This window comes from Eleutherodactylus coqui, chromosome 13, assembly GCF_035609145.1.
Source record: "Eleutherodactylus coqui strain aEleCoq1 chromosome 13, aEleCoq1.hap1, whole genome shotgun sequence".
NCBI lineage: Eukaryota > Metazoa > Chordata > Amphibia > Anura > Eleutherodactylidae > Eleutherodactylus > Eleutherodactylus coqui.
In genome coordinates this window covers 22,593,022-22,618,744 of record NC_089849.1, presented here as the reverse complement: position 1 = coordinate 22,618,744, position 25,723 = coordinate 22,593,022, and the positions used below count along the sequence as shown (strand labels likewise).

General features: G+C 47.2%; 1 protein-coding gene across 1 annotated transcript; it reads left to right on the top strand.

Moving 5' to 3' along the window:
- The first annotated feature begins 15,295 nt into the window (after positions 1 to 15,295).
- On the top strand, positions 15,296 to 16,744 carry LOC136587333 (E3 ubiquitin/ISG15 ligase TRIM25-like). The gene has a single exon (XM_066585900.1). The coding sequence runs from the start codon at positions 15,296 to 15,298 to the stop codon at positions 16,742 to 16,744; it is 1,449 nt and encodes a 482-aa protein (XP_066441997.1).
- Positions 16,745 to 25,723: the final 8,979 nt, after the last annotated feature.

Sequence of the window (25,723 nt, the reverse complement as noted above, 5' to 3'; positions counted from 1 at the left end):
TATGGTGGAGTTTCTTTGCAGTCTTCCTTAGTACCTCTAGCCGTGAATTGTAGGTCACCACTAGAGGTACAAGTCCGTATTTTTCTTTCTTCTTGTATTGGAGTTGATTTCTGGGTATCCTGGTGGCTCTGGTGATTTGGTCATCAATTGAGGTGTGATGGTAGCCCTGATTTAAAGATGTCTTTTTGAGATTGTGTAAATGTTCCTCTCTGTCTGTTGGGTGCAGCCAATATGCCAATATGAACAATATGAACTAGTAGACAGTTGTTATCAGTTATTACACCAGTTTGCATGAGGCCAACCCCAAATAATCTGTATACAGGTGCATTGTATAGGTGCTTAAGTCAAAAATGCACACAACTTCAAGTACAGCCAACATTCAAGGCAGACTCCAACAGAAAGTGTCCAAGTGCTGTTTCCCAGTGCTGGTATATGTGTTTCTGGTTCATTTGTAGGAGGACTCTGTTCTGGTGAGTGGAAATCCTGCCTTTCATAACCCACTGTCCCCGATCCTAGGCCCTCCTGGACTCTGTGTCCCCCAGTCCTTCCCAGTGCGAGCTGTACCTCAGCTCACCTTCAACAGTGATTTGTGAATTACTCCATAAGAGATAAAGCCCAGTGCCAAGTAACTGGAGTCAAAGTGGCTCCCAAATGGGGTTGTCTTCTACTGAACCTTAGGGCTCATTAATATGTCAGAGTGTGGTCCTAATCAGTCTGTACTCTGAAGGGTAAGTCCAACCCTGCATCTGTCCAACCTGCTAAAAACAGTGGTGGCTGCATCAGTGATGGCAAAGTGGGGCCTAGTGATGAGTGGGAGTAAGCAGAGACCAGCAGACCGGAGTTCTTGGTTACAGACCAAGCTAGATGTCTGGTGACTGGGGAATTACCATTGATGACAGGAGCAGCCCACAAAGTGAGAACACCAGTGTGTGGGAGGAGAGGGAGTCTCCATTCCTGAAATGACCAGAGATGATCATATAGACAACAATGGCCTGAGACACGGTAAGTAGCCATATGGTGCAACAAACAGGTGTGGTAGGAGATACAGACTCTTTCCAGAAGCATTGTTGTATTCACTCAGCAGGGTGGCAGACATCACTCCATAGATGAGGATAGAGTGCCATCAGAGGTACAGCTATAGACCGAATGCATAGGGGGTGGACTAGCCATGAGCAGTGGAGTAAAGGTAGAAGAACTGCTGTTAACCCTGTAATAGAAAGGTCCCCGTACGATTATAGGACTAGTGAGTGACTATGGTGCTCCTATATATACACGTTGCCCCCATTGAGGCCATAAGGGGTGGTTGAGAGATTTCTTACCATAGAGGGAATTAGGCTCATGTGCAAATGTTAGGCCCTACCTGATGATAGGATCAAGATAAAGGCGTTATGAAACAGATCTTCCACAAAGTGGAACCTCCATTGTCACCATTGATTTGGTGCCTTCTAACTAGAGCTCGGAGTCTAAGACCCTCACAGTTCTAACTTGGACTGTCGCAGTCAGATGCCCAGGTAACGTTCCTCATAGTGGTCACTAATTGGCAGCCTATGCACCACTGAAGGCAATACAGGAATATGGTGAGAATTCGGCCAGTTTAGACATTATTGGGCCACTCTGGGTGCCATTACAAGAAAATGCGTCCAGGGTGCGGAGGAGGAGGACCCAGCATATGCGTAAGGATCGTTTTACATTGGACGACCTGTTGGGCACAGATGCCCAACAGGTCGTTGCAGCAATAATCGTACAAGTAAATGGAGGCAGAACGATGCGGATTGTTCCAGCCTGCTTCCATTCACAGTAGACAGGCACTCATTAATAGATGAAGAACTGCCTGCCTGTTTACACAGCTCAATCCATCGTTCAGTAAATGAATGCAAAAACTGAATGACGAATGAGAATTCTCATTCGCTGTTGAGTCGGGGCAAGCATTTACACTGAACGAGTTATCAGCCCGTGCAAAAGGCCCTAACATCCTGACTCTTCCCCTTTAGTGGCATCGTTTGTATTTGCTTCCAAAATATTTTTTCTGGATTTCCTCCAGATTTCAGATTTAGCTCTACGTGGGTCTAATTAAAGTAACAACCTTTACACGAGTCATTACAGAGTCAGGTCTTTGGAGACCGTTACATGCAGTCAACAAGAGATTTGCGAATGATGTTCAATTTTATCTGAACACAACACCATCTGTTCCTGCACGGTCGCTCCCACCGCCGCACTCAGACGCCGGCCTATTGGCATGAAAAGTCTTTCACACATTGATGTAATTAATCAGCTTTCGGGGATCATCATATACATGTAACACAAATAAGCAGCTTATTAAGCAGCAGACTGACGCATGAAGTGATTCATACAGCACAACACAAAGTTGTGGATAATTAGACTGTGTAAAGCAGGGTGAACTGCTTCTCTAGCTAGTGTAAAACTACAACTTCCAGCATGTCCTGACAGTTTGCATAGACTGAAGGCCATTAGGATTGTATAATAACATACCCGCCGCTAAAAAACAATATGGAGGATGACATTTATTTCACTTGGCGCAGTTGGTCTTCCAGCAATTAGATGATCACAGCTATAATCGGTGAGCAAATCTGCATCAAGTGTTCAATTCCCCTACAGCTCCCCCACAGGGGAAACTAAGAATTACTCTATATTCATTGAAATGTAGTTGCACAGATCACTAACCATTGGCTTGTAGGGTAAGTCACCAGGAGAATATAGGCTATAGGTAATCACGCGTCTTATATACGCGTGGTTATATGCACTCTTTGTCAACAAAAAATGAAGCCCTAAAAGAAGTTGTTTTGCTGCAAAAGTCATAATGCAGTTACCTTTAAAGCCGGCTTCACTTGAACGGATTCCTATTACAGAATACGTGATCAGCGTTCGTGTGGAGGATCCACAACAAATCGCACGCATTGTACTTTCCGATTTGCACTCACACTTGCAGATACAAATTGCATATTCTGCGAGCAGAGGAAAAATCGCAGCATGCTCTATTTTGCTGCGGACGCCGCTCGGACGGCCTCCATTGAAGTCAATGGAGGCCGTCCGACCTGCAGTCCATACGCAATTATGCAGTCCATACGCTAAGTGACGGCATGGGAAATATAAACGTTGAAAAAAAAATTGTACTGCACATGATAGACGGTAAGCAGCCGTAGTCATCCACAATACAGAAATGACAGATACGCGGAGTCATCGGCTGGCTTCACAGCCGGAATCTGCTGCAGGATCCCATATGCAGAATCTGACTTGTACGTATGAAGCTGCCTCAGGTAGATATACAAATAATGAGTTGTGGTAATTTAGATGGATGGTCTTGTCACCGGAGGCCCTAGAAGTGGTTCCCCCCTTGGCCTATAAAAGGCTCTTGGAGGCTCCTTGTGTGTAGTGACCTCTTCTTCCGCTTGTAGAGCTTGTTGGACACTAAACGCCTCTACGACGCAGAGAAGAGATTTCACCCCATTACCAGAGTCTGAGAGGAGGTGGGTTAAAGAAGGGAAACTGGACTGCTACAGTGTGGAACCGGGTTGTCTTCAGCAACTAATCCAGGTTTAGGTTGGGCCACTGGTGATGGCTGTGTTCGTGTTTGGAAACATCGGGGTGAGTGCCTCAATACTGCCTTGGCTGTGGAGCGGCACACTGCCCCCTGATGGTGTGATGGTCTGTGGGGCCATCGCATACGACAGTCGGTCACCCCTAGTAGCGGTACGAGGGACAATGACAGCTCAGCAATATGTTCAGGACATCCTGCAGCCACGTGTGCTCCTGTCATGGCGGCTTCCAAGAGGTATTTCCCAGCAGGATAATGCTCGGATGCACACAAGGCTCCATATCCACCCATATCACATCTTGTATCCAAGCTAGAGGTGGCACAACAGGGTACTAGAGCCCCCATGTCCGCCCGTATCACATTTTTTTCCAATTTAGAGGTGGTGCAAGAGGGTACTAGAGCCTCCATGCTCGCCCGTATTACATCTTGTATCCAAGCTAGAGGCGGCACAACAGGGTACTAGAGCCTCCATAACCGCCTATATCACATCTTGTATCCAAGCTAGAGGCGGTACAGCAGGGTACTGGAGACTCCATGCCCGCCTGTATCACATCTTGTATCCAAGCTAGAGGAGGTACAACAGGGTACTAGAACCTCTATGCCCACCCATATCACATCTTGTATCCAAGCTAGAGGTGGTACAACAGGGTACTAGAGCCTCCATGCCTGCCTGTATGACATCCAACAGGGTACTAGAGCCCCCATGTGGTGGGCTTATTAATGGGTAATTATGATTTCGTTTCTTTTTTGGTTCGGACTCCAGTGCCCTTGGACTGAATAGTGAGGTGCTGAATAACACACGGAGTGAGATATTCTGCCTAACTTGTAGTAAACACAGTGTTATTATTAAATCAGTCAACAGCAGATTCTTCTTTACTCACGGTCACGGCTCATTCTCCTTCTCTGTTTCTCTGCTTCTCACAGTTTCTCTAATTCTTCTCCTGTTTCTCCCTTTCTTCTCTCTTTCTCTCCTGCTTCTCCCTGTTTCACTGCTTTCTCTCTGGCTTCTCCCTCTAGCGACCATTGTGTCCAGCTCTATATCGCCTCTGTCTCCTGACTAGTCCGTCTGCAGCCGATCACTACCTATCTGGTTGCTAGGCTACTTGCATCACCTGAGTCTCTAGGCATTTTCTCTGCTGCTGAATAAAAACAACTAACTGGTTGCTAGGTTACCTGCATCACCTGTGCAAAATGACTCAGATTAAACCCTTAGGGACGGTTATTATATTACCAGTCTCCCCAGGACTAAACAGCGCTATGTAGTGCCCTTTTTCAGGCCACTAATCCACCCATATAATATTTTGTATCCAAGCTAGAGGTAGTACAACATGTTACTAGAGTCTTCATACCCACCCGTATCACATCTTGTATCCAAGCTAGAAGCAGTACAACAGGGTACTAGAGCCTCCATGCCCACCTGTATCACATCTTGTATCCAAGCTAGAAGCAGTACAACAGGGTACTAGAGCCTTCATGCACCCCGTATCACATCTTGTATCTGGCGGTGCTCTCGGTGCGCCGAGTAGCTGTGGAGAAAGTCAAAGCTGCCAGCAGACTTCCTCCACTTCAAATTCATGCTTAAAACTTATAACCTAACCCTTCACCATGCCCAACAAGTTTATTTCACCTCCATTGTCTCCTCACTATCCCACAACCCCAAATGACTCTTTGAGACCTTTCACTCCCTCCTCAGCCCCAAAGAACAGTCCCCTGCGATAGACCTGACTGCTGGAGAACTAGCTGCCTATTTCAAAGAAAAAAAACAAAAAAAACGACAACATTCGAAAAAAAACCTCTGAAAACTGCATATTTAGCCCCGATCCCAGTTTCATCAGCACTGCATCCAGCACCAGAGCCTATATTAGAACCAACGACAGAGGAAGAAGTCTACAGGCTCCTTTCTGCTGCCCGCCCCACCACCTGCGCTAGTGACCCTCTCCCCTCTCACCTCCTCCGGTCCCTTTCCCCAGCTCTCATTACTCACCTCACCACAATCTGCAACCTCCCCCTAACCTCTGGCACTTTCCCCTCCTCATTTAAACACTCCGTCATATCCCCTCTGGTTAAAAAACCAACCCTGGACCCAACTGATGCTGCCAACTACCGCCCCGACTCAAACCTCCCCTTCATCTCCAAATTACTAAAACGCCTGCTCTACTCCCACCTTACACGCTTTCTCTCTCACAACTCACTCCTCGACCCCTCCAGTCTGGCTTCCGCTCTCTACACTCGACCAAAACTGCCCTTACAAAACTGCCCTAACAAATGACCTGATGACTGCAAAGTCGAGAGGTGACTACTCCCTACTAATCCTCCTTGACCTGTCTGCTGCATTTGACACTATCGACCATAACCTCCTTCTCACTATGCTCCGCTCTATTGGTCTAAAGGACTCTGCTCTCTCTTGGTTCTCTTCCTACCTCTCTGACGGCTCTTTCAGTGTCTCCTTTGCTGGTTCTATCTCTGCTCCACTTCCTCTCGCTGTCGGGGTACCCCAGGGCTCGCTCCTTGGTCCCCTTCTCTTCTCTATCTATACTGCCCCAATTGGACAAACCATCCACAAATTTGGCCTCCAATACCATCTCTACGCTGACGACACCCAACTATACACCTCCTCTCGTGAGATCTCTGGACCATTCCTCCAAAATATCACCGACTGTCTGTTGCTGTCTCTAACACTATGTCCTCCCTTTTTCTCAAACTAAACCTCTCTAAAACGGACCTCCTTGTCTTTCTACCTTCTAACCGACCTCCCCTCAACATCTCCATTCCAGTGTCTGGCACCATCATAACCCCCAGACGGCATGCCTGATGCTTTGGGGTCACACTGGACTCTGACCTCCCCTTTACCCCCCATATCCAATCTCTGGCCCAAACATGCCACATGCACCTCAGAAATATTGCTAAAATATGCCTGTTCCTAACCACGGACACGGTAAAGACACTCGTGGTCGCCCTCATCCACTCCCGGTTTGACTACTGCAACTCGCTACTCATCGGCCTCCCCCGCATCAGACTCGCTCCACTCCAATCCATACTAAAGGCAGCAGCTAGGCTCATTTTTCTATCCAGTCGTTACTCAGACACCTCTGCATTATGACAGTCGCTGCATTGGCTGCCCATCCACTGCAGAACTAAAGTTAAACTCCTCTACCTCACTCACAAAGCTCTGCATGGCGCTGCGCCACCATACATCGCCTCCATACTGTCAGTATACCACCCAGCCCGCTCACTCCGATCGGCTAACACACTCAGACTAAACACCCCTGTAATACGAACCTCACATGCTCGCCTACAGGACTTCACCAGAGCAGCACCCATCTTCTGGAACGCTCTACCACAAGACATCTGGACAATTCCAGATGCACAAAATCTCAGACGAAGCATATCAAATCTCCTGATCTAGTCCCCTCCCCCCCCCTATGGTGCCCCACCCCGTTTGCCTTCTAATAATTGATCTGCACATGAAATTCCCTATTGCCTGAGTTCTCCATGCCTTGCTCCTCCCCCCCCCACCCCTTGCACCTCCTGTACCACCCCCAACCCATTTGTGTCAAGCCCAATGTACCTCCCATTGTAAAATTGTTGTATTGTTTTGCATTTATCTATGCCTGAAAGCTATACAAATAAATATTTATTATTATTGTATCCAAGCTAGAGGTAGTACAACAGGGTACTAGAGCCTCCATGCCCCCATATCACATCTTATATTCAAGTTAGAGGCTGTATAACAGGGTACTGGAGTCTCTATGCCTGCCTGTATCACATGGCTTCACCTTAAGGTGATGGCGAACTTGTATCCTGAACACTTCAGCCAGGTGTTTCAAATGGTCGTCGTAAGTCTTGGAGTATACCATGATAACGTCCAGATATAGCAGCAGCATTTCAAACTTCTTATGCCCAAAACATCTTTCTATGAATCTTTGAAAAGTGCCTGTGTAGTGGCTCAGCACATTATCCTGGTCCCCTCCATAAATGTCATACATGTTTGTCTTCTGTAGATGCACTGTACGAAGCTTGTCTTGTCATATCCAGTGTGTGTGTTGCACAGCTGCAGCGCTTGAGAGGTTAACTTCAATAAAATCATTGCCTGCATGTAAATGTATCAGTCCATCATGTCATGTGGTATAAGTGAGGGTATAAATAGGAGTGATAGGGAGTGGGAAAGGGGTCCATCTTCAGAGAGTTTAAACTTGCCTACCATTTAACATAGAGCCACATGGAAGCACCATCAGCTTCCTTGTGGTGAAGATGGAGGAGAAGGAGAGATATGTCGTAGCAATTGAAATCTGAATGTGAGTGGAGTGGGCCTCAAGCCTAAGAGAGTGCCTTTGTAAGTAATCACTTTTCCTGGCAAGACTCAGGGCAGAGGTACTAATTTCAAACCCACAAGTTGTTCTTATGCGGCCATCCAAAACCAGGATCACCATCCAGTAGAAGTTCTCTCCTAAGTCACACCCACGCGTCTCCAGTGGTGCAAATCCTAAAAGTAAATACTTTCTAGCAGAGTGTCTGTGGAGTGACCCCTACCCCCTTTCCTCCTCCGGAGTGCTCCCTGTCCAGGAGCGGTACCTGACAGATACCACAGACTGTAGGACCAGTTTCATCCTGTGTATCCTCCCTGACCTCTGACCTGCTTTTCTTACCTGCACTGTGAAGAATTGTATCTGAATTGCTGTGTAGTAATTGTTTTGCCAAAGTTATTCTAAGTAAAGTTCATACGGGGCTCTAACCATTCCTGGGGACCCAAAGTACTAGTAAATCGGTGTCTGAGTTTATTCTCCGCCATGTAAGATACCGGTGTGTGGGAATAGTGGCGTCACCTGTGGCAACTACTAGCACCGTCATCCTGTTTATTGTATTCCCTATCCTAGGGGTGTAAACGGTGGCCTGCAATCCTGCTATGGCTTTGGCTACATCTCATCCCTCTGGGAAAAGAGCCTGGTAAGTGCCGCCATGACAAGCCAACACTTAACCCTCCCAGCTCTCCACGTGTGTCAAGTGTCCGGGATACCCCTCTGAGGTGTTACCCCAGGAGCATTACATAGGCCAAAGGGCATAAAATTAAACTTGTATAGCACCATTAGGGTAGTAATGTCTTCTCTTTGTCCTCTTCAACCATGGGTACTTACCAGTATCCACTAGCCATATCTAGGGTGGAGAAGTAAGCTGCTGACCCCAAAGCAGTAGGGTGTTCTTCTAGTAGCGGTACGAGGGACAATGAAAGCTCAGCAATATGTTCAGGACATCCTGCAGCCACATGTGTTCCTCTCATGGCGGCTTCTAAAAGGTATTTTCCAGCAGGCTCCATGTCCACCCGTATCACATCTTGTATACAAGCTAGAGGCGATACAACAGGGTACTAGAGCCTCCATGCCCACACGTATCACATCTTGTATCCAAGCTGAAGGTAGTGCAACAGGGTTCTAGAGCCTCCATGCCTGCCTGTATCACATCTTGTATCTAAGCTGGATGTGGTACAACAGGTACTAGAGCATCCATGCCGACCCGTATCCCATCTTGTATACAAGCTAGAGGCGGTACAACAGGGTACTAGAGCCTCTATGCCTGCCCGTATCACATCTTGTATATCCAAGCTAGAGGTGGTACAACATGGTACTAGAGCCTCCATGCCCCCTGTATCACATCTTGTATCCAAGCTAGAGGCGGTACAACAGGGTACTAGAGCCTCCATGCCCGCCCGTATCACATCTTGTATCCAAGCTGGAGGTGGTACAACCGGGTGCTAGAGCCTCCATGCCAACCTGTATCATATAATGTATTCGTTTTTTCGTCCCCACTTTCCAAGAGGTTACAACTAAGGGTGCTGGAAACGTGTCATTGATTTTGGAGTATTTTTTATGCGTTATGGTCATTTTTGTCTATACACGTAAATAACCATGCCTTACATGTGCAAGAAGTACAGTACAATACGCAGACTCATGCGCAAATGGTGTAAATATGTGGTGCTGAAGCGCGCACAAAAATATATGTGTCAGTGTGAAAGAGCCCGGCATTCTGTGAAGGCATAAAGTCCTTCCTTAGGGCTTTTTATATGGGACGACCTTTTGGGGCGCAGATGCCTGACAGGTAACCGATAATTCGTTCCTGGGCTTTGACACAGGAACGATCATTGCTGAGTGAATGGATGCGGAGGGGGCGGGGATCATTCCAGACTACCAGCTTCCATTCACAGTAAACAGGCAGTCTTTTATAGATTAAGAACTGCCTGTTTACACGTCATCTTGGCCCAACGTTTCAATTCAAGAAAAATATATATTTGCAAGTATCCAGATCTCTGAATTATGCCAGGAACGGCAGCTGACCGGGTCCTCCGTGCCCTCCCAGCCAGTCCTGCCACTCAAGCGGCACAGGGGAGCCCTGGTCCTGGTTACCTCCCCTTGCCGCCGCGCTCCTCCTCGCCACCAGGTTGTTAAGGACACAACAGGCGCCATGGCAACCAGGCTCACGTCCTGAGCCCCGCCTATCCTGCAGAGCTGGGGGCTGTTCCGCTGCACCGCCTGTGTGATATTCTGTTGCTGTCAGACTCCCGCCCCAATCAGCTGCTGGGGCGGGAGCTCTGACGGCATTTAAACTTGTCTGTGGGTGCAGATTCTTGCCAGTGTTAGTTTGGTCTTCCAGCTACACCTGTGTTTTCTTTGCTTGACTCCCGTTGACTCCTGGTTGTGACTCTCTGCTTTCTGGACCCGACTTTGCCTATTGCCTGACCCTTTTTGTACCGCGTACTCTCCTGTTGCCGACCCGAACCGTCTGACTTGCCTTAGTGTTTGTTTGTTCCTGTGTTTGTTGTCATCTGTCCCCCGTGTCCCGCTTCCCTAGTGAGTGTAGGGACCATCGCCCAGTTGTCGCCCTGGGGCTTAGCCCAGGCGGGCAAGTAGGTAGGGACAGGGGTTGCGGGCAGTATCAGGGACTTCCAATATCCCAGACCCCAGTCATGACAAATTATAGATGAACTGTTGTATGGCCCCCTGCACACAGGCGGAAATACTGCGGCGAGATTTCCCGCAGAATTTCCGCCCGTGCCCGCCTGCATAGTATTGCATTAGATAACGCAATCCTAGGCAGACAGACGTGATTTGTCCGCATAAAAATACGCGCGGAAAACAAATTGCGCATGTTGTATTTCTGTGCGGGTCTGGCAGAGGCCCGCACAGAAATGTCAGTGGTGACAGGCAGGCTCCTCCCTGCACATGCGCCAGGGGCCAGCAGCCGCCACATAGCAGAGAGTGAAGACGCCAGGAGCGGGTAAGCCGCAGGCCTCTGCAGGCCTTCTCGCAGTGGGATCCGACCCGGCCGTCTGCAGGCAGCCTATGTATAGGCTGGTAAGCCGGATCCCAGATGTCACTGAGGGTGGCTGTTCTTTAAGCGGTGGAGGGGAGGGGGACTGTAGTGACTCAGAGGGTCCTACAGGGCAGTCCTAAGGATAATAGGTCCTAGGGACCCCACTATAAGCCCTTATGGGAACATGGGAGACACCCTTTAGGGGGAAAACCCTATTTCCCTGGCGATAGGGTTAAATTAAATCTGCCTAGCAATACGGCCCCTGGTGATTTGCTGCCTCCAGCTATTTTTTGGATTGGCTAGCCTCTCCCTATGGTGGGAACTTATGTGACTGGGGAAGACTGTTCATGTGACTTAGGGTGGAAACCCACTGGTGTTTTATTCTCTCTTGCGCTGTGAGAGCGAGTGAAAACACTTAACCCGCAGCGCGAGAAAAACGCCGGGATGACGCCGGGATATCCCCAGTGTTTTCAATGGGGCCAGCGGCAGCAGCGCAAGCCCCATTGAAAAGATAGGGAGAATACCGCGGACTTCTGCCACAGCTGTCACAGCTGTGGCAGAAGTGCAGCATGCTATCCCATTGCTTTCAATGGGATCGGCGCTGCTGCAGGTCCCATTGAAAGCAGTGGTTTGTTGCAAACCCCGGAGTATGCTTTTCGGGGAAGGGCTTGAAATATAAGCCCTTCCCTGAAAATAATCATTAACTGGTTAAAGGGGTTGTCTCGCGGCGAAAGTGAAAAAAAATTTTTTTCACTTACCCCCGCATTCTGCCCTGTTAAAAAGAAAGCATGGGTTAGTTTTTAAAAAGCACATTGCACTTACCTGCATCAGCGTTCTGCAGCTTCTTCTTTTCTTCTTGTGAAGATGGCGCCGCTGGTCTTCTCCCACGGTGGACCGCAGGTCTTCTCCCATGGTGCACCATGGATTTTCTTCTCCTTCCTTGCGTTCCATTGCCGATTCCAGCCTCCTAATTGGCTGGAATCGGCACACGTGACGGGGCGGAGCTACGATGACGACGCGGTGACCAGCTCTCCGGCACGAGCGGCCCCATTCACCAGCCAGAAGACCGGACTGCGCAAGCGCGTCTAATCGGGCGATTAGACGCTGAAATTAGACGGCACCATGGCGACGGGGACACCAGCAACGGAGCAGGTAAGTGAATAACTTCTGTATGGCTCATAATTAATGCACGATGTATATTACAAAGTGCATTAATATGGCCATACAGAAGTGTATACCCCCACTTGCTTTCGCGGGACAACCCCTTTAAATAAAGAAAAAAAATGTACTCACCTCTCTGCCGCTCAGATGTGTCCTCCGGCTGGCTCGCCGGCACTGCTGTCCAGCACTTTCAGCAGGCGGGGATTTTAAAATTCCCGCCCTCTGAAAGGGCTGTGCTGATTGGCTGAGCGCTCAGCCAATTACAGATAGGGCTTAGCTATTGGCTGAGCGCTCAGCCAATTACAGCTAGTGCTTAGCTATGCATTCATGAATAGCTAAGCATTAGCTATAATTGGCTTAGCGCTCAGCCAATCAGCACAGCCCTTTCAGGAGGCGGGGATTTTTAAATCCCCGGCTGCTGAAAGTGCTGGGCAGCAGCGTCGGTGAGCCAGTTGGAGAACACGTCTGAGCGGCAGAGAGGTAAGTACATTTAAAAAATTTTTTTTTTACCAGTTAATGACTATTTTCAGGGAAGGGCTTATATTTCAAGCCCATCCCCGAAAATCATACTGCGGGATTTGCCACAAACCACTGCTTCCAATAGGACCGGCAGCAGCGCCGATCGCATTGAAAGCAATGGGATAGCATGCTGCACATCTGCCACAGCTGTCACAGCTGTCACAGCTGTGGCAGAAGTCTGCGGTATTCTCCCTATCTTTTCAATGGGACTTGCGCTGCTGCCGCTGGCCCCATTGAAAACACTGGCAACATCACGGCGTCTTTCTTGCACTGAGAGGCGAATGTTTTCACTTGTTCTCGCAGCGCAAGAGAATAAAATGCCAATGGGTGTCAGCCCTTAGAGTGAAAACTGTAAGAGCTCCGGTGACTTAGGGAGAAAGAATAGCAGGAGGGAGCCAAGCGCATGGAGTCTGCAGGAAGTTGGTGGAGAGAAGTCATCAGAGAAGGAAGTACTTTGGAGAGTAGAAGCCAAAGCCTGGCTGAGGAAAGAGCCCACAACATGAGAGGAGTCTATTTCAACCCTGCTAGGAGACACCTGAGCCGGGGAAGACCCTCCTGTAAGCCGGAAAGCGCAGAAGTCCCTGCACAGTCAGGGGTTAGTTCCCACTTAAGAGAGCCTGCACCATGCTTCACATCTCACAAAGGAGTTCAGCACCCAAATTTAACCCATTCCTAAAAGTGCTAGCTTCAGCTGGTAGAATAACACCAAAGAAGTTAATGGTCATCTCATCTTCCATTTTCATGTGTGAATCTATTGTGGACTTCACTGGTTGCTTTAACCAACACCAATTCATTTAGCCAGAAACCCCTTTACAATTTCCTCTGCAGCTCAAGCTACCCTTGTAGGCCGAGTAACCACCACCATGACCAGGCAGAAGTTGCCGCCACACATTCGAGTTACTCCCCATTAACTCCTGGTCGCTGCAGATCCTTCATTCAGTTTTCTGCCCGACAGCTGATCCCATCTAAAAGAACCATTAGGGTGGCTTCACACAGTGTGCAGCACATTGCACATGAATAAAGTTTGGCGAGGGTTACAACCAGGGTGTTGCACGTGTGTCTGCGCAGAGAACTGTCACTTCTGTGCGCGCAGGGCCAGTTCACATGTCCTTTGAACAGTTATTTCAGCCTGCTCACTGATATAGATAGATAGTTGTCGCCCCAGACATCTGATCTCTGTTTCTTCGCAAGTATCTTGCCCCTGGAACTCTGATGAAGACACCAGTTAAATAAGGTGACCAGACTTCCGATTTAGGCGGGAGAGTCCCACTTTGGGAACCTTTGTCCCACTTTCTGCAGGGATCCCGGCGGGTCAGCCATTTGTCCTGCTTTTGTCCCGCTTTAGGGCCCTGTGGTCACCAAAAAGGTGATTACCAGCTGGGGTGCCGCAGCTCCCCGGCTGGTAATCACTTTGCAGTGCCGCAGGCGGATGCACACGCTGACTGCAGTGTGCATCCGGAATCTTCTTCCCCTCCTCCCCTGACCTCTTCTTCTTAATTCCACAGGACACGAGCTCGGGGAGGAGGCACTCCTGTGGGCACACAAACTTCCGCCAGCAGTAGGGCTGTGAAGAGGAGCAGCGGCGGCGCTCAGAAGACAAAAAGGAGGTACGTATTTGTATTTCAGGGAGCTCTATAACTACTGTGTGGGTCAGTTACTACTGGGGTTGATATAGGAGACCCTATTAGTAATAGTGTTCCCTATATCACCCACAGTAGTAATAGTATTACCCCTGAGGTCACTGTGGGGTCACTATTACTACTGAGGGCACAGTGGGGGCTCACTGTTACTACTGGGACCACTTTGGGGGTGACATTTACTACTGAGGCCACTTTGGGGATAACTATTACTACTGAGGCTACTGTGGGGTTCACCATTACTACTAAGGCTACTGTGGGGGAATCACTATTAATACTGGGATCACTGTGGGGGGTTACTATTACTACTGAGGCCACTGCGGGGGTCACATTTACTACTAAGGCTACTGTGGGGGAACACTATTAATGCTGGGATCACTGTGGGGGTGACTATTACTACTGAGGCCACTGCGGGGGTCACTATTACTACTGAGGCTACTGTGTGGGGAGACTTATTATTGAGATCACTGTGGGGGTCACTATAACTACTGAGGTCACTGTGGGGATCACTAATACTAGTAATAGTATTAAGTAGTTAGGATACTGTGGGGGTCACTATTACTACTGAAGCCACTATGAGAGTCACTTATTACTGAGGCCAGTATGGGAGTCATTGTTATTACTGACCTGTAAGGGTCACATAGTATGAAATCAGCTGTGGGTACGCGGCTGATTTAGTCAAAAATCAAACCAATGGTACAGATTTTGACTGTTTTTTGGTTGCATAAATGCAGTGGAATTAGCTCCCTGTTATTTTTGAACTGGCCCTCTACTTTTTATAATGATGGAGGTAAAATGTTTGTCATACGCACTGCCCCCTGACCACACACCCCTATCCCGCTTTGACCCTGGGAAAATCTGGTTAAAGCTTCATGTCAATAACCTGTCTGCAAAGCAACAGGAATATAAAGTGTTAAAAGTCAGGAAACGAAACTCTGAACAAGCCCTCTCCCCGCCCTGCACAGAAATGACAACATGCAGAGAACTGAAAGTAAAAACTCTTATACTTCTCCTACTTCCACAATCATGGCGTCTGCTGACCTGCGGGAAGAGCTAAACTCCGTCCATCTGCCTGAACGTCTTCACAGACCCCGTAGTGCTGAGATGTGGACACAACTTCTGCATGGATTGTATCAAGGAGGTTCTGGATTCACAGGAGAGATCTGGAACCTATTCCTGCCCAGAGTGCAGAGAACACTTCCTGGAACGGCCTGCACTGCACATAAGTATCGCCCTAAGGAACATAGCAGGACATTTTTCCATTGTGCCTGAGGGAGAGGTTGGTGGCATCTCATGTACTTACTGTATTCACTCTCCTGTACCTGCCATCAAGTCTTGTGTTCTCTGTGAAGCTTCACTATGTGTTGACCACCTGAGAGTCCATGTAAAGTCACCAGAACATGTGCTTATAGAGCCAACCAGCTCCATGGACACCAAAAAATGTCCTGCCCACAAGAGGATCTTGGAGTACTACTGCTACAAGGATTCAGCATGTATCTGTGTGTCTTGCAAACTGATTGGGAACCACAAAGAACATGATGTAGGTTCACTGAAGGAAGCCTCCACGAAGAAACTGGGCATGCTGATGAAACAACTGCAAGGACTTTCCTCAAATAAAAAGCAGTCTGACACCCGAATCCAGCGTCTTCAAAATCACAAGACTAAAGTTGAAGAAAGTGCAACTGATATAACCAAGAGAGTGGTGAACTTGTTTAAGGAGATGAAAGGAAAGCTGGATGTTCTAGAGCAGACAGTCTTGAGTGAGGTTACCCAGCAGAAAGAGGAGATCTCACTTGTGGTCACTGATCTCCTTCATCATCTGGAATTGGAGAAGGATAGTTTGACCAAGAAGATACTTCACTTTCAGACTTTGTGTAGCGAGACTGATCCACTAATCATTTTACAAGACCAGGAGACATTCCAGGGTAATCCTGGGAAAGGGGCACAACCTCATGTGGGTAACCTCGATGAGGGACTTATCACATTTTCTTTGGTTAAAGGTCTTACACATATTATGAGTCAAATCAAGAAAAGTATTTACCTGAAACTGCAATCGGAAATCCTACTAGATGAAAGTACAGCTGTGAGTTCGGTCATTGTATCCAAAGATAAGAAAATGGTCTCCTTTGTTCCTGGGGAACAGAATTGGGCTCCTCTAACCATCAATCAATTTCACAACAAGGAGGTGCTGAGTGTCACAAACTTCTCATCGGGGCGGCTTTACTGGGAAGTGGAAACTAGCGAAACTGGAAATTTAAAGATTGGTATGGCATATCCAAGTATAGTCAGAAGAAACTTTTATAGCCATTTTGTCCATTATGTCCAGACGTCTTGGTGTTTGTGCAGATTTAACTCTGAGTATTTCATGCTTTATGCTGGAAAGCAACTTCAAATTCCATTCAAGGAGTCCTCACAGAACTTTGGGGTGTATTTGGATTATGAGGCAGGACGTTTGTCTTTTTATGCCTTATGTGACCCCATCAAACATCTGCACACCTTCACTGCTACATTCACTGAGCCTCTACATGCTGCAATACTTGTACAAAATGGTTTTGTGAAAATCGTGGGCTGAAAATTTATCATTGAATAGGATTCGACCCAAACAGGGGGATATGAATCAGCAGGAGCACATATAATAGTCTGTATAGGTTCTCCATTATAACACTCTTCTGAAGCATCCTCCCCTTCCTTAAAGGGTGCATCCATTTATAAGTCCACCAGAAGTTTAGAGGTGATGGTGGGAGATGAAACCAGGAAGCGGTGTGGTTTAATTGGAGACTCCTGCGAGAACTTTCCTTCACAGCACCTTTGCAAGAGACCATTCTGGAGTTCCATGATTGTCTAGGCTACTCTGTAGACCCTGATTTGTTTTCCACCATCCTTTTTAAACATTTGGTTGGAGATGCGGGGAGATACAAAAATGGGGGTAAAGTTTACAAAATGTTGTACTGGCGCACATGGTCGCAGCTGCAGGGGCCAGAGTTAGCATTCACATTCAGACCCAGTATTACAGGTGCCACATGGTACTGTAGCTGCTGCTGACTTGGCATTCAGGCCCAGGAGCTTCTGCTGGTATATATGCTGCGCCCATGAGGTGGCGTTAAGCAATATGTGTAGTAATATACTGAATGTTGTACTAAATGTAATTTCTTGCCTTTAATATACATGAAAATCTGTGATAATACAATAAATGTTCAGTAAAGAATCACTGATAATGACGGGTATCTCTGTGTCTTTGCTACATAAAAAAAATAGTGATTTGTACAATTAACGATATTTGTCCTTTTGGGTTTCTTTTTACTTATTTGACTCATTTACATGGTGCATACAGGGCTGCACACAGATTGCCATCACATATGGAGACATGAGTGATATGTGTAAAAGCTCAGGAATGATTATCACTGGGATGACCTGTATGGCATTTGCGCCCAACAGGTCGTTCCATGTAAGAGGACCCTGAGGTCTTCTTCACATGGGTGTTTGAGTGCATTTTTGAAGCACATTTTTGATACGTGGAGCATAGAACCCATTGATTTTAATGGGCTCATTCTCATTTTTTTTTTTGTGCATGCGGTTCTCACGGGCCAAAAAATTAGGAGCAGCTCTATTTTGTGCGCATTTGTGCATCAAAGAGCTCTCTAGATGTCTATGGGATGTGTACAGATACTCACATATATACGTGCGGATGAGTGCAATGCTCTGCGCAATCCCACGCACAACGGCACCTACTTTGGCTTAATAGCCATTTAAATCAAGTCGGTAGAAATTCCCCCTGCCCATGTGAACTAGCGGTGTCTGCGCAAATACACACAGTACTGTACGCATGTGCACGCAAGCAAAGTACCCTCTTTCATTGCGCAAAAAAAGTTGCACAGGAGCGAGCAGATTTTGCAATACACCCGTGTGAAGCCGCCCTAAGTCTCCATAATGCCCAGTGTTGAGATATTTAGCATTTCTCAACACTCCGTAAGAAGGAGCTCCACAGTATGATATTCTCTAGCGCATCTCATTACAATGGATAAAGTTTTTGCACATTACGTGCAGTGAGAGGATGTAATATGTAAGAATATATTAGCTGTACAATTAATGCTGCGTAGCTGCAATACCGCACACTGCCCTTGGACAAGAGGGGCGCTGCTTTTGGAATAAAACACACCGTTTTTTAAATGCTGGACATCACCTTAAATGGAAAAACAATATTAAATATTAAAGGGGATGTACCAAGATCACAAGTTATCTCCTATCCTCAAGATATCCACAGGATAGGGGAAAACTTGCTGATCAGTGGGATCTCACCGCTGAGACCCCACCGATCTCGAGAATGGGGGTTCTCATGTCCCCTGTCCTGCTCATTGCCCTTGTAATGAGGACGAGACTGAATGGAGCACTGGTCATGTAAGCGCACTGTCGTTCCACTTTCAAAGAGATGCAGAGATAGTTGAGCGGCATGCGCTTGTTTCTGTCAGCCACATTGAAATGATGGAAGTGCCGACCGCACATGCTCAACCAGCACTCCATTCATTCTGATGTCACTGTGGGGAGATAAGCAACCCCTGTAGTGACAGCCAGATTGGGGCATGCGGTCCCATCCTCGAGATCGCCAAGGATTTAATTAGTGATACCTCCACTGATCAGCAAGTTATCCCCTATCCTGTGGAAATCCTGTGGATAGGGGATAACTTATAATCTTGCTACAACCTCTTTAATAATCTAAGGTGACCCAAATTTCCCCCCATTCTTCACTCCCCACCCATAGCAGATGCAGCTAGAGATGCTGGGAAAGTGATGCACTTCCCATATGTACTGTATATGGTGTTGAGATGTCCCTATGACAACATTCCCTGCTTTGGCGGTATTATTAATTGGACCTCAAAGTCATCAAATTGGTCTCCATTCATTGAATGGCTGTGATTGGTTCATCGAGATCTGGCTCTGATTGGCTAAACATCACAGCGCTCAGCCAGTCAGAGGCAGCGCTTCCTGGAGGCGGGGATTTTTCAATCCCCGACCAGAAGAGATGATGAAGAACAGTGCCAGGTGATGTATTCTTTTTTTCTTCATTTTTTCCTGCAGCTAGGGCTTATTTTCAGAGTAGGGCTTATAGTTCAACGCCCCTTCCTCCCGAAAATCCTCGCAAGTGGTGCTACAAAGTCCCGTGACTTTTTCCTTTGGGTTGTGTTCACACATATTACAGTTCAAGCAAAGTGATTTAAAGAAAACTCCCCTACACGCTGAGGAAAAAATATGCAGCGTAAATTGATCTACGGTGCAAATATGAGAGCAACAGAATATTCATTTATAATTCAGATTTTCAGCACTAACCATTTGAACCATTCAAATTTGTGAGAAAAACCCGATGCAGTAAATACATCCCGTGCGGACCAACTCTGAAAGAGGCGGTGTGGTTCAAATTAGAAATGTTTACCAGCTGGGCATGGGTTAAAATAAAATACAGCACATATACATACTCACCTGTCTATGGTTCCCCCAGGTACCGTTAACCAGCTCCACTACCCGATCACCGTGTTCCGTCGTGGAGGTTAGGTGACCACTGCGACAGTCAGAGGTTGCAGAATCATCTTTTGTACTCCTGGTATCCTCAGCTCCATGATGCCAGGAGTTCCCTGTGGCCTACGATTGGCTGCAGTGGTCACCTAATGTCCGGCAGTGGAGGATTGGGACTGGGCAGTGAAGCTGGTTAGCAGTGCCCAGAGGGGCCGAAGACATGTGAGTATGCTCTATTTCTTTATTTTAACCCCAGTGCTGCTATTAAATATTTTTAATTTGTAACCACACAACTGCTTTAATGTATCTGAGGGGTCTTTGGGCCCCCTCCGGCATTAGAGCTTGGGAGCAACATCTACATCTCCTACAGCGGTGGTCTCCAACCAGGAAAATGCGCACTAGTGGAGGTGCACCAGAGCCCACACCCAGGGTTAACAGAATTTATTGCAATACTCTGTTTCTCTCTGGGCGGTGGGGTGGAACACTTGGTGGAGCTCAGGAGATCCCCACTTCACCAACTGCTCGGCCTATGGGTGGGTCTCACACAGATTGACTTTAATTGCGGAATCCGTTACCGCCGACTGTGCGGACTTTCCACGGCAAACCGCAGGCATTGAAAGACATTTCGTTTGGATTTTCCTTCACACTCGTGGATACGAATTGCGGATTGCGCGAACGCAAGAAAAATCACAGCATGCTTCTATTTTGCCGTGGACTCTGTGCAGCCGGCCTTTATTGAAGTCAATAGAGGGGTTCCACCTGCAGTACATACGCAATTAACATTACATATGGGCTGCGGGTATCTGGGTCATTGCTAAGCGAATGCCCGGGAAAACCAAACAAACATGGACTATGCATGACTGTCTGCGAGCCTATGCGGTCATACACAATACAGGTTTGTGCCGTACGCAGGGTCACCGGCTGGACAAACAACCGGAATCCGATCTGGTCGTGTGAGCCCAGCCTTAGGCTTTTCACACTCTGTGGACTGGCACTAACTCAGAACTGGCTCACTGTCTCTCTGCCAGGGGGCGGAGCTACCAAGGTAAGTGGGATTTTTGGTGCTTTATGCCAGACAAGGGGTGTCCCACCCAGTGCTCAGAGAGTGTGGTATCACATCTTGTATCCAAGCTAGAGAAGGTATAATGGGGTACTATAGCCTCCATGCCTGCCCGTATAACATCTTGTATCCAAGCTAGAGGCGGTACAACAGGGTACTAGAGCCTCCATGCCTGCCCGTATAACATCTTGTGTCTAAGCTAGAGGTGGAACAATAGGGTCCTAGGGCCTCCAAGCCCCCTGTTTCACATCTTGTATCCAAGCTAGAAGTGGTACAACAGGGTACTAGAGCCTCCCTACAAGGGGTCGCTTCTAGAGATGAGCGAGCAGACTCATTAAGGCGATTTACTCGAGAGAGCACCGCCTTTTTCGAGTAACTGCTGGCTCGTCCCTGAAGATTCGGGAGGCCGCGGGGGTGAGCGGGGGGTTGGGGAGGGGATCGGGAGGGAGAGAGAGAGATCTCTCTCACTCTCCACCCCGCTCCCCACCGCCGCTCATCTCTAGTCACTTCTCCACAATAAATTCTACTTTTGCTCTGATATTGTAATCACTCAGAAAGTTTCGTTCTGACAAATACTAGGGGAAGGGGTTCGGTTTTTGACAATGAGCGGACATGAACATCAGCAATGACACAATTTGTGTTTGTTACAGAGGAGATTCAGTTTCTGATGTAATTTTTTTAAATGATTCTTATTGCAAATCAATAACCTTTGTACATATGGAGTGCAGTGACCCCATGTAATGTGTAAGACTATACTAACGATGCAGTGCTACGTAGTATATTTCTGGATTAGGCATTTTGCTTTATTTCCAGTAACAGCGCCATTCTCATTGATGGGATGTGTCTGATATTCACCTGAATGCTGATTAGCTGCAATACCAGACGCTGACCATGGGACAAGAGTGGCGATATTTCTGGAAAAAAAGCAGACCCCTTTTTCTAATCCTGGATACATTTTAATTACTTTAAGACTAGAGATGAGCTAGCACCAAAATGCTCGGGTACTCGCTACTCGAGTCAAACTTTTTGTAAAGCTCGAGAGCTCGTTTCGAGTAACGAACCCAATTGAAGTCAATGGGCCAGTATCAGCCACATGTTCTTTGGTCTTTTGTCCCTGATCTGTCCAAGCATTATAGATTTTTTTTAGCAACTCTGCTCGCATTACATGGCCAAAATCCGTGAGTCTGAGCCCGGTCATTTTGTCCTCCAGGGATATATCGAGTCTTATACGATTCAGGACTTCTCTGTTTGTTACTCTCGCCGTCCAGGATATATGCAGCAGCTTTTGCAGTCCAGCTCTCACATCCATGCATGGCTATGGGGAAAACGGTGGGTTGCACTATCCTGTGTTTGGTTGCTATACCGATATCCCTACTTTTCCAGATTATGTTCATGATTAGCATTGTGCTTTGCCCCATTGCTATCCTACATTTTATCTTTGGCATAGATTCTCCAGCCTGGTCACATTTTGAGTCATTCAGTTCCATCCCATTTTTACCTTTGATTGTGCTGTCGCGTACCATGAAACATTCTCTGGCCTTCTTGGCCTGTGAGAATAGGCCTTTCATGGCTTCTGCTTTGAGTTGTTTGCAACGTTCATTCCAGTCCATTTCTTTGTCTTTCCTCGCCACTCCCTGAAAAATCATCATCTAGTTGCCGAATTTCGTCTTTGTCATTGGCCGTGTTTGCTGCTCTTCTTTTATGGAATATTCTGAGGGTTTGCTCGGACAACCAGTAGTGTCATTTTTTCTGCTTCCTATAGGTGAGATGCTTACTGGCTGTTTCCATAACTGTGGACTGTATATTGTGCCATACTTCCTCTGGATGCTTTTCTGAGGAACTATGGCACAAAAGAAATGTGGCTTTCCAATAAAGACCTTGCGGATGAGGACCCGGTCAGTGGAGATTTGCTCTGAGGATGGAGAGTAGAGTTGTTGGATAAAAGGAAAAAAGTTTGGTATGGTGTTAGACAGTGGAGCTACAATTTCTTAGTCTTTCTTAAGATTCTTTAAAGAACTGATAAACATGTCACCCTTCTTTTCGTTTTTTCTGGACAACTGAGCCAAAAATCACAGACAGACCCAAATTTTTACTGACACATGTCGCACCCATTTAAATAGGCCACACCCCCAAAACACTTGACATAAAGCTCTTGAATCACGAGTTAGGCTTGGCAAAGATACATGTAAAAGTCAAGTCACCTTGAGCGATATGGTAGAAGACTCGGTACTAATTTAATGTAAAACATGTAGTAAAGTACAGCATCCAAAATTAGAATAAAACCAAGGCCTTACCGAATTACTGCATACGATCCGACACACACAGGGCTAACATCGCTAATGTGCCGTACTATGTGCGTTGGATCCTATGCCATAATGCTATAAAGCTTTGGATTTTCTTCTAATTTTCTACACTGGACTTTTTTTTACATTTTGCATCATATCTGGTGTAGCCCTCTAGTTCAGTGTGAGCAGAGGCCATTATTGATATTTTTTGGATTTCTCTTTCTTGCTCCCTTTCATATAAATCCCCTGTAACAAATCCTCAGCTCTCACCATTTAACAGGTGTCAGCATTACACTTCAAGCACACCCACTCAGCAATCCATCCATTGCCTTTCCCTGGTGAGCTGTTTAACACAGGTATTAGATTTCTTTTAATTACAGCCATAGATTTGCATCTTGCTATAAATGTTGTGTGTTTATTACATCTCTCAGCTGTTGACAAAGACCATTGTCGGCCAAAACGCGTTCAGCGTTTATCTGAGTTATATGCTTTTTAACCAATAAAGATATAATTTTTTAAGTGGTAGAAGCCCTTCTCCACAGCTTTTGTTTTCCCTCATGGAGTCTAACCGATTGCCAACGGCCTATTGAGGATGAAGATCCCGCTGTGAAATCTTTTCCTCATACCTGGGAGGCACTGCTGGTTAAGGTGAGCCCACATTTATTTTTCTTTTTGCGCCATTACTGGCGAGCAGGACTATATTAATATTTCCTCAGTACTAATTGAGCTATAATACAGCTAAGTACATCACTGAAAGTGACTTGAACTTAAGGATGTGTTCGCACCACGATTGAGGCTGCATTGGGGATTTCCATATGCAGAGAATAGAACCCATTAAGGTCAATGGGTTTGTACATACTTCCGTATTTTGTGCGCAGTATACTCTATCTTTGTGCACATTTGCACACCAAGGGTTCCCATAGAAGTCCCCGTAGGGTGCGCAAATTCGTGTGCAATATGAAAAGAGATTTGTGATATACTGCGCAATTCTGCAAGAAAAACATAACATTTGAACCGTATTAGACAAAATAGCCATTTAAATCAGGGCGTTGTGTCCTGTGTGGAAAAAAGCAGTACAGTAAAATACGCAGACACACACAGGATGCCAGAAAAAGATGAATAATTTGTGACGCAAATAGGTTGCGCTGAAGCGCACACAAACATACACCCATGTGAAGCCAACCCAAACTAGAGAATTTCAGCCTAAGGGGTAATCACAAGGGCGTATATTGGCTGGCCGTGAAAATGGACGGCTAATATACACTACCATGTGATGCACGGGGTGGCGTATATGCCGTTGAGTTGTCTTCCTCTCTGCAAGACGAGGAGGCAGGACGGGGCGGGAGCTAGTGTGCTGAGCTTCCAGCCCTCTCCGCCCCTTGCCGCTGTTTGCAGTGGGAGGGTTGGAATGGGGGAGGGGCTTAGCTCCATCCTGCCCCTCTTATTGCAAACAGTAGCAAGGGACGGAGAGGATAAAAAAAGGGGGATGGAGTTTAGCAGTCACACTGCTAAACTCCCTCTCACCCCCCTTCTTCTGCAGCTGTCATTGGCTCCCATAGGAGTCATATGCAGCTGCCGCCGTAATAGCTCCCAACCAGGCACTTTTACGCTGTGGAGATATGCTCCTGTGCACTGATGCATTGTAAACCAATGCATCAGAGAGGCAGCGTATATTGTCCGGGGTGTGAAAACCGGGCCAATATACGCCCGTGTGATTAAGCCCTAAGGACGGCTTCAGACGGACGTAGTTGTGCAAAACATATGTGCGCAATACGCAGAGAATAGTACCCATTGATGTCAATGGGTTCGTTCATTTTAATGCGCGCAATATGCAGCGCCCCATAGGGTGACCCCGGACACATGGCATACGCTGAGGAGTTGGGAGTGCAAGGTGCTGGCTTGTCATGGCAACACTTACCACACTCCCTCCCGGAGGGATGCACACAGTCAAGGCTAGGGCAGCGCTGGGCCTCTTCCGGACACCCCCGGCATGGGGATGCCCAACAAACATTAGGATAGGTACAAGGGTTGTCACAGGTGACACCACCATTCTGGCACCCACTGGCATGAACATCGGTGGGGAAATAACTGAGCCACAGACAAAGTTATATTACCTCAGGTTCCTGGGAACGGTCAGGGCCTGAAATAACTTTTACTGAATAATAACTTCAAACGGTACAAGGCAAAAATCAGCAGTATTCCAGTGCAGGCACAGTAAAAGATATATATACAGACAGACTGGACGATGAGTACCTCTACACAGCAATCCCAGACTTCAGGATGCCAGCTTGCGTGACAACTGTAGACAAATACCTCCACTGCAGCAGTCCCAGATTTCAGGAAGCTTGGGCGTGAACAGTTTAAGAAGAAGAAAGAGTACCTCTGTACTGGGCCTTGAGAAAGTCTCACTCACTGATTGCTCACTCTCTCTCTAGGACGGGCTCACTCACAATTCATGCTGATCCTTGCACTCAGGAAACCTCTCCACTAGAGATGAGCGAGCACCAAAATGCTCGGGTGCTCGTTACTCGGGACGAACTTTTCGCGATGCTCGAGGGTTCGTTTCGAGTAACGAACCCCATTGAAGTCAATGGGCGACCCGAGCATTTTTGTATATCGCCGATGCTCGCTAAGGTTTTCGTTTGTGAAAATCTGGGCAATTCAAGAAAGTGATGGGAACGACACAGCAACGGATAGGGCA

What these genes read in the sequence shown, in the direction of transcription:
- LOC136587333 (XM_066585900.1), top strand. Translation starts at nt 15,296, where the DNA reads ATGGATTGTATCAAGGAGGTTCTGGATTCACAGGAGAGATCTGGAACC.